Here is a 9,989-nt window from a genome sequence, read left to right on the forward strand (position 1 = left end):
TTTTTAAAGATGGGGGAGGGGGATACATATATATGTATATGTATATGTATATGTATATGTATATGTATGTGTGTGTGTGTATGTATGTATATATATATATATATATATATATATATATATATATATATATATATATATATATATATATATATATATATATATATATATATATATATATATATATATATATATATATATATATATATATATATATATATATATATATATACATACATACATACATACAGTGGGAAATACAGCCCATCATCATTTACTAACACCCCAGGGTATCAAACCTGGAAAGACAAGAGCTTTGCATTAAAATGCAGAAATTCCGAAGTTTGCCCTGGAAAACCATTGTTTGCATTATGTGCCCCTTCCAATCTTGCAATGCCATCGGTCTCGTCTCGTGTGCGCACGCACGCACAGGTGAGCAAATCATGGCTGGCTGCAAGATCTTGCTTGGCCTTCGGTTAGGCAGACACTGAAAGCAGCCCTGCCTTTCCTATGGAATGATGGTAACGAGGGGGAGAGGTTTCGCACCCAGCCCCCCCCCCCCCTCAATTTGCCACGTGAGGTAGGTCAGCCCCATTTCTCATATAGGGATCAGGCACAGCACGGTTAAGAGATGACCCTGCATATTGGCGGCAGAGCCAGGGAGGGGGGGGGGGGGTTCTTGGCTTTCACAAGCAGAGCCATCCGGCTTCCTATCGGAATCGTTCCAAACTTGACTTGATTCAAACAAAGGAAAGAAACCCCAAGACTACATTATAGAGCAAATGGTACAGCAAAGCTATTCGGCAGTGGTAATAGTCAAGAGAACAATTTCAGAAGCAAACTCCTCCAAATCTCAGATCCAGGGGTAGGCTTGATGTTCACTGGGATCCCTATCTATCCTTCCTCCCGTGGGCTACTTAGCAAACCACCCCATTTGAGCATATTTTCTGAAATGCTACAGAAAAAGATGAAAGATAGCAAAGATGAAGCACAGAAGTTGAGCCAATAAAAGCTTTCAGAGCGGGAGGACGGAGAATAACCTTTCCCTAAGGCAACCTTGCTTCAAGGGGAAGCAAACCAGAAACGTGCCTCTGATTAGAAACTCATCGTGGCCACTCCTGGAAATGTTGTTCTGGCCAGACCAAGTCCAGTTTAAGTCAAATGGTTTATCCAGTGTAGCTATTTAAAGTCACTGCGGTTAAAGTACTGAAGTCAATCACAGGTGCTGCTGTTTTTTTTCCCTATCAACGCAACCTCAATGGATATACAAGAATAAAGGTACAAGTGCCGAAGTCCCTGTCACACCTGCCAGTTACCTGCTAGTGCTTCACTGCCATCCGCAAAAAGTGCCCGGGAGTTCAAGGAGATTCCCTCCAACAGAGGGAATCCCTTGAGCCTCTGCTATTAGTTCTCCTTCGGAGTCAAATTCTCCAATCTGTCTTTGACCTCCTTCTGGGTTTTGTCGCCAGCAGATTTGTTGGGATAGCTGCGCTCTCCGAAGATGGTGCTTCCAATTCTGACGTTGGTAGATCCCACTTCAATCTGTGCAGAGTTAAAAGGTGGGAGAAAGAACCAGTGTTAGGAGTGTGACATGAACCGAAGGAACCTCCTTCGCCCTTAAGCTAGGAATCTGGAGCAAGAATGGAGATCCCCAATCTTGGCAACTCAGAACTCTGGGTTCTGAAGCACACCTATCATTGGCTAATGTGGAGAAACACTGGTTTTAGACAACTGGGGGAATGGAACTGAGACAACCTGCCTCACAAGCCCACTGATCAAATGGCAACAGTAGAAAACTTCTATTCCAATCAAAATGAATGAATCAAAACTCTGAATCCCCATTCAAGCTGATTTATAGGAGCACATCTGGTGCATTTGGCCAGTACTATCCTCAAACTTTTTAAACAGGGGGCCGATTCACAGTCCCTCAGACTGCTGGAGGACCGGACTGGGTGGGTGGGTGGGTGTGGCTAGGTCGGCATGTGACTGGGTGGGCGTGGCCAATTAGCAGTCCATTATACAATGCAGACAAATTAAACTTTAATTTGTTTTGCTTCTGGGGGTGTTTTATTTGCTTTTGTTTACATGTTTCTCTTTTGGTTGCCTTTTCTTTTTACTAGATTGTTTTTTTCCCAGCTGTTTAGGAGTCTAGTGGTCCTCTTCAGGAAACTCAGTTTTGCAGCCCAAGGAGCGTAGAATCAACAAGTCTCTCTCTTTCTCTATTTGTCTCTTGTCCTTCTCTCTCATTTTTGTGTCTTGTCTCTTTTTCCCTCCCTCCCTCTCTCTGTCTCTCTTTCTTTCTCTCTCTCTGTCTATCTTCTGGAGATGGGGGAGGTCAAAAATGGGGCTTGTGGACACCCCAGGAGGCCTCTGTGTGCCTTGTTTTTGGCCTGCAGAGTGGTACTGGAGGCGGGGGACAAGGGGCCCATTTTTGGATTCCTAGGGTGTCCGTGTGCCCCATCTTTTACCTCTCCGCCTCCGGAAGCACTCTGCAGGCCAAAAATATTGGCCTTATCTTCCAGTTCCAGCTCGCCGTGCTCTCGAAGTTAAGTCCTGTGCTCTGCCAAAGGGTGGGGGAACGGCGGGTGAGGAGGGGGAAGCTTCGTGGTTATGTGCGGGCCAGATTAATGGCTTTGGCGGGCTGTATGTGGCCAGCGGGCTGTAGTTTGAGGACCCCTGGTCTAGAAGTTACCCATTATAATCTCAGAACTTAAGGACTTCCATCTAGTCCTTCTAACAGGAGATGCCTATTAGTCTTCTGAATACGGAGCTGTGCTGTCTTTGAGCTATAGGTCCCTGTAGTCTATCCTGATGGACAAGCCATAGTGGAATCCACCATAATTTATGTTCTGTGGTAAATTACATGCTTTACATCCCACCCAAGAAACCATCCAAGTTCAGATGGTAAAGAGTTCTGAATGAAAGCTTCCAACGGATGATGCTTAGCTTTTCTCTGAATAAATCCAAAGAGAAAGAACTTGCCTACTTTCTAGATCAATTGGTCCACTACTTAACTGTTCCTTAGATAATAATTGAATAGAATGACCATTCCACTCAGCTGGAAATAAGTCCATTAATTTACAGATCAGTAGGGTATTAAGTTAGGAAAGATGATCTAGACCAGTGGTTCTCAACCTTCCCAATGCCGCGACACTTTAATACAGTTCCTCTTGTTGTGGTGACCCCCAACGATAAGAGGAGCGGTGTCTCGGTTCCTAAGACTATCGAAAATATGTGTTTTCCGATGGCGTTAGGCGACCCCTGTGAAAGGGTCGTTCGACCCCCAAAGGGGTTCCGACCCACAGGTTGAGAACCGCTGATCTAGACCGTTCCGTAGCTTTCTTCAGTGGGAAAGATGACAATGTCAAAAAGCTTCTGATAACCTTTGGCGAAAGGACAGACGGACTTACTGCATGTTGAAAGTCTGTAGACATCCCCATGCTCAGCTCAACCTTTTCGATTGGGATATTGAGATTTTCACACAGTTCTTGACGCAGAGAGATTAGCAACTGGAGAGAGAGGTTGGGGGAGGGGGGAAAAGAACATCGCTCAATCATTTCCTTAAAAGCCAAGATTTGCCTACCAGTATTATCTCTCAAAATTTCACCCACCTGGAAGTCGGGATTGGGACCCTTACTGAGATCATGCCCAAAGCTTCCAATGGTCATCAAACCAACAAATTCCAGATTGGGACACTTCTGAAGGATGTGTTCTGCTGTTGTGATTAGTTCCCCTGGCGGAAGCCCGTGTTTATCTATAAAAGAGAACATATCAACGCACTTGCTGTGGATGGAGTTTTTTGCAGGAAGATACCCCCGGCAAGATGCATTCACAAGTATGGCAAGAGAGACTCTTTATCTAAGACTAATGAAATCACCATTGACATACTATTCCTCCATACTCACGGAGAATGGGTTTGGGATCCCTTAACCACCTCGACACAACTGGTGTGGTATCTGTACAGGGAAGCCCATAAGTAAAGTTGTCGTGGTGTAGGTTTTCCAAGTGATTTGAAAGGTTCTGTGCATGCACACCTGTAGGCCCATGCCTTTTACATATATCCTACCTGCAAAGTATAGATGTTACTTCTCTCCAGCCATTGAATGTGTACATCGGAAGGTCTCAAAAATGAGCATCTTGACTTTATAGTCAAGCGGACAAAGCAGCCAAAACTTTATCATGACTCAGTCATGTTCATTTTATGGAAGAACAACACCCGGTTTACTTACTTGTTTCTCCACTGGTGTTTACTTGCACCATGATCTTTAGCTTTTCAGAAGAGTTCTTTTTTTGCCAAATACTGTTCACCTTATCTGCCAGTTTAATGGAATCCACTGTTTCCAGCATAAATAGGTTTGGCACCACTAAAACAAATGAAAAAGGGCCTTAGCAAATATCATTTGTGACATACACTAGACAGGCGATGGTGAACCTTTTTTGGCTCGCGTGCCATAAAGGGAGGGGGGACCGCAGGGGGTGGTGGTGTGTGGGTGTGCCGCACCCATAATGCAACGCGCGACCCCCCCAGTGCGTATGCACGCATGAGAGCCCCCCCCCATTTTTTGCATGCTTTTTTCAAGGGCGAAAACAGCCTCCCCTGCCCGCTCCCGGAGGCCCTCCAGAGGCTTCAGGGACCTTCAGGCGGCTTCCCTGAAGCCTCCAGAGGGCTTAAACCAGCCTTACGAGCAAACCACTTTTGCACTCTGGAGGCTTCAGGGAAGCTGCTGAAGCCCCCGGAGGGGCGGGGGCGGCTCTTTTCGCCCTCCCCAGGCTCCTATAAAGCCTCTGGAGCCTGGGGAGGGCGAAACATGACTTTAAAAAAAAACATGACTTAAAAAAAAAAAGGCTGAACTCAGCTGGTGTCGCGTGCCCTGACAAATGGCTCCGCATGCCACCTGTGGCACGCGTGTCATAGGTTCGCCATCCCGGCACTAGACCAATGTTTCTCAACCATAGCAAATTTAAGGCATGAGAACTTCAACTTCCAAAATTGCACAACGAGCCTTGCAGGCCCTGCTGAGAAACATACCTTGTTATTCCTAAATTCAATGGTAAGTGGTTAAGAAGTTATGAAAGTGGAAGAGGGTTTGTTTCCACTGATACTTAAAATACATTGAATTAGACTAATGTAGTCCAGTGAATTGGCTGTATGTTTGTTCAGGATTCCATGCATTTTCCCACTGCCTGTTTTCTTGCATTAATTAAATACAACAAGGCATAGATTCCTAAGATTGAAAGTTTTGCAGAGAAGAGAGAGCGGACTGTTCCTTGCCCAATACAATCTGATCACAAACATTTCCCTATGCTTTCTTTCATCCCACCATTCTGCTAACTAATTCATAGTCCCTTGATAGTGAGATGGGTGGTACATACATTTAGTTAGTACAAAAATAAAATAAATACACATATCATAATGTGAAATTCCAAAGCAAAGTGAGACATTCATTTAAACTGAACATATCACATCAGGCCTTTCTTTCTATAGTAAGTTTTTCCCCTACTGTCTCTTAAATCAGTATTAAAAATAAATGTAATTACCGATTAGCTTGTTGACATTACTCTTTTGCAGATGGCCAATAAAATGCCATTTAATCTCCGGACAAGAAGAAAGAATCTAAGATCAATACAACAAAGAATGTGATAGTCTGGTTTGAAACCTAACGGCATTATTTTATATTTATCCATCAAAACTGCTATATAAAGATACACAGGATTAAAAGCCACAAAACAGTTGCAATTTCAAACAAAGGCACAAATATCTACCAATATCTTACGTGTGTGTGTTTGTGTGTGTGTGTATTGTTGTAGCTGTGTGTTCATATTTAACTTTACTTACTATTGTTAATAACCCCAACCAGATCCAGAACAATCCAGATAAGAAAATTGTTTCAAATTACTAGGTCTCTCAAGGACAAAGAACCACCTTGTTACGTTCTATGTCTTTTATTTAGACCTAGACTAAGTTCAAAATTTCAATAGGAGGAATCTTCTGCAGAACAAATTTATTCCAACAACGGTATGTTCTAGATTGATCAGAATATAGACCGCTTGAAATTTTTATCTAAAAAAAATAACGTACTTCTACTTACTCTGGAATCTGATGCCTTTTCTAATAATTCTTGGACCTATGGAAAATAAAAATATCCAATTAAGGTTTCAAAGTTGACTTTCATTTATTTCATGCAGACTGTCATAATTGACAATGCAAAAAAAGAGAGTTAGGAAAAGTTAATTATGGGAAAGAGAAGACACTTCTGCCCAAACTATGCATGGTGTCGCCACCTGCTCCTTTGTCCTGAATAAACAGTACTATCTTTGCACATATACAGCCAACAGACATGTGGTGCTCTGTCCTATTGGCTTAAATAATTTTCTTTAATTTTCTTTGCTTCAGGAATGATTAGCCGGATTTAACATTAACTGGCAAGTTCCAAAGTCAAAATAAACTTTTCCCTGTTGCCTTCTGGGAGGAGACTTCGTGTTATCTGAAGCAGAACATCTGGATTTAGTCACAGTTTTGTTCCATATATGAACATACGTTCCATATGAACTCTCAAGTTTCCTCTTTCCGCTATGTATTTAAGAGCAGGCAATTTCATTTTTAATGTGTGCCAGTGTGCTCACAGTAAAAAAAAAAATGACAATAAAGGTGATCTTATCTTATCTCATCCCATCCTATCTTATAAATTAGACTGGGCACCGGGAGGCTCATGTCTCGTCCCTTCCTGTCTTTTAACATTAGATTAAGCCAAGTACTCACATAGTTTTCTCCAAAGCTGCGCTGTCCATGATTGTAAGCCTCAATGACCATTTCTGGCGGTTTGGTTTTGCTGACAGCCACTAAGCGAGGTAGCATGGTAGGCAAGGTCTGCATTTGCAAAGGAAAAACAGAAGAAGATGAGCAAGTCTATACGGGCTTTCTGATAAGCTTGATAAGCGGGAATATGGAAAGCAATCCCTAAAGACCCATCAACGTATCAGGTGACAGCAAACAAAAGGAGGGCAATATGGTTCCCTTCCACATTTTGGATCACTCCTACAAGCTTTGCTCATTGGCAATGTTGTCCATGGATTGAAGCAGACCCAATCCAAAAGACATGGAGAGGACCGGATTGCATGTCCCATACATCCCTCCGGCCGATTCGCTCACACAGAGAGGGACTCCTCTGGGTGCCGTCCACTAGGCTGTGCCAGCGGATGACGCCTAGGGGAAGGACCTTCTCTGTGATGGGCCCGACCCTCTGGAATGACCTCCCCCCCCCGACATTAGAATGACTACGGATCTCCGCTCCTTCCGTCAGAAACTTAAAACCCACCTATTCCAGCTAGCCGGCTTGGCCTAATTCCACCTATCCCACCTCAGTCCTATTTCTAAATTTTTTAAGATTGGTTTTAAGGTCTGTTTCTTAATTTTTATAAATTGTACAGGGGTTGTTTAATTGATTTTTACTTATGTGTATGATTGTTTGTATGTTTTAAATTTATTCCTGTACACTGCCCTGAGTCCCTCCGGGGAGAGAGGGCGGTCTAGAAATTTAATAAATTATTATTATTATTAATATGGAAAATTATTTATATATTTAATGGCTTTATACAGCTACCCACCTCTGGGCGTACAATAAGCCACCAGTTAGTTTAAACAAGAGTTAATAACAAATAATGCAAATAAAATTAATACACGGGTGAACAGACCAGAGCCCATCTTACGGGCTCCCCTATCTCTAGCATTTCTCAAGCCTGCTGGATAAAAACAAGTTGTAAAGGATTTCCTATATTCGGTTTCTCTAACCACAGTGATGAATAACATGTAAAAACAACAGCTTTATGGCATCTTAAAGAATGCATTAAAATCGAATGGACGATCTCACAGACAAAAGGATCCTGCATTTTTAGGTGCCTCACTTGGAACAAGCATGACCAAACACAATGGAATATGCATCTGGTGAAGTAAACAGCAGATCTCAAAAGCTTTTTTTGCCTTTTAGTTCAATTTGTTCGTAGGAAAAGGGGCTTCCAGTCTCCCTAATTATTGGGAGAGTTAGGTTTGGGATTAAAAATCCAGGAGAAGCCTGGGAGCCCCTTTTCCTACTAGCAAATTGAACGAAAAGGCGAAAAAAGCTTTAGAGAGCTGCTGTTCACGTCATCAGATGCAGAGGCTGATGTTTAAATTGAAATGAATGGGGGAAAGGACAGCAGAAGACAAGTTTCTCCCATGACCTGATTTAAATCTGACATCAGCCTAGCCATTCTCCACACAGCGAATCATTTCATAATAATCCCTATATCAACTTATTTTTATATCGTGTCTTTTACGCATTCTGTGTTTTTTTGAATTTTTTTTCATTTTAATTAAACAAAAACACACAAAAAAGAATCATCCTTGTAGAAAGCGTGTCGATTGGTTACAGATAACTTTCCTGCATTTCTTCCACAGTCATTACTTGTAGTTCATATTAGATTATACGCTTTAAATCAAAAATCTTTGTATATCTTGCTATCAATGTACCGCAATTCTCATTTGGCTACAATTATTTGAACGTGCTTTTGCCTCAAATCATTCATACTTAAAAAACACAACCACATAATGGCATTCCTTAGCTATTTCAAAAATCCCCCAATAACATGACACTTTTAGGGCATATTCTAAGTAAAAGTCCATTAATGAAGTTTCTAAACCTTTAAAAAGGCATTCTGTTTTATTGTAAGCCGTGCAGCTAACGATAATGAATACATATTAAAAAAAAATTCATATTGTGCATTTTATACGTTCCATTTTTGTGGTAAGCATGCAGCTAAGAATGACACATATTAGTTACTTCTTAAAAATTAAGATTGTGCATTTTATCTGTTGTATTGCAAGACGCCTGGCGCCCCGCAAAAATCAGAGGAGGAGGGGGGATATAAATCGGATAAATAAATATATTTGCATGCCGTCCTTCTCTCCATACCGAGATGAAAGCAGTTGCGGCTACAAAAAGAAAAAAAAAGCGCCTTTTGAATCAGATTGGAAGGATTTGGAGGTGAAGCAAGTGGAAGGTTTAAGAGCATCGCAGGGGATTCCACCTTTCGCCGCCAGAGGAGCTCCAGAGCCGCGGGGACTACGCCTCCCAGCCAGGGCGGCTTCTGAAGATTATGGGAGTTGTAGTCCCCAAGCCTTGGAAGGCGCCCATCGACGGTCTGCGGGGAGTCCCGCCGCTCCGGCCTCGCAAAGCACCCAACGCGAAGTCCGAGCGCAGGGCCGGTTCAACGAGGCCCATCCCGACCCAGAGGAGCGTGGGCCCCGGCGGGTCCTGCCCTCCTCCCCAGTCCCGGGACATCACCTGGGGCCTCCGGGTCGCCGCCTGCTGCACTTGCTCCCGGACTGCCCGGAGCATCTGCGGCAGGCCTTCCCCGGCAGCCATGCCGGCTCTCCACATCCCTCGCCGGGCCTCCTCTTCCTTTGCGCGCAGGCCCTCCGGGATGCCGAGTGCGCCACCTTCCGCCACACACGCGGGATCCAATCGACGCTCGAGGCTGCGCTCGGCTAGATGCCGGGATTGGGGGGGAGAGCCGGAAAAAGGCGGGGCTGAAGCAGTTGACCGTCCCTCGTCGTCGGCCATTTTGGAAAGGTCGGGTGGGTCGAAGAGACGGGGAAGCAGCAGCACGCATGCGCGCCACTAGTAGGTTCAGGCAAGGCTTGAGACGTGCGTGCCATAGGCAGCTCCAAAAGCCAGTGGTTGGGGGAACATACGTGCATGAAGAGCTCTATCTAGAAGGGTTGGAATGAGGGTTAAGGCTGGAGGTTACAGTCGTGGTCCTACTGTCAAATCCTTACTGCAGTAGTGTTGCAGACCCTCTTCACCTTCCTTAAGGATTGCACAAGGGACGGAGGGCAGGTATGCTTTTCTCTGGGATACATCAAGCTCCCTACTCAACTTCTCCGTTTTCCAGGGTGGTTGCAAATGCAAAGTCAGGTTGCCTGCAGAGGAGTTTGCAGATTTTCAGTATTTCTG

General features: G+C 43.9%; 1 protein-coding gene across 1 annotated transcript; it reads right to left on the reverse strand.

The window, feature by feature from the left end:
- Window positions 1-236: 236 nt before the first annotated feature.
- On the reverse strand, window positions 237-9,596 carry PLPBP (pyridoxal phosphate binding protein; the record flags this gene model as incomplete). Its single annotated transcript, XM_081960499.1, has 8 exons — window positions 237-1,539; window positions 3,408-3,506; window positions 3,609-3,751; window positions 4,227-4,361; window positions 5,536-5,611; window positions 6,087-6,122; window positions 6,758-6,865; window positions 9,318-9,596. 8 exons carry the CDS (start codon window positions 9,594-9,596, stop codon window positions 1,402-1,404), a joined length of 1,014 nt encoding a protein of 337 aa, XP_081816625.1. The 3' UTR covers window positions 237-1,401.
- Window positions 9,597-9,989: the final 393 nt, after the last annotated feature.

The sequence above is a fragment of the Natrix helvetica genome (assembly GCF_964273705.1).
Source record: "Natrix helvetica genome assembly, chromosome: 8".
Taxonomy (NCBI): Eukaryota; Metazoa; Chordata; class Lepidosauria; order Squamata; family Natricidae; genus Natrix; species Natrix helvetica.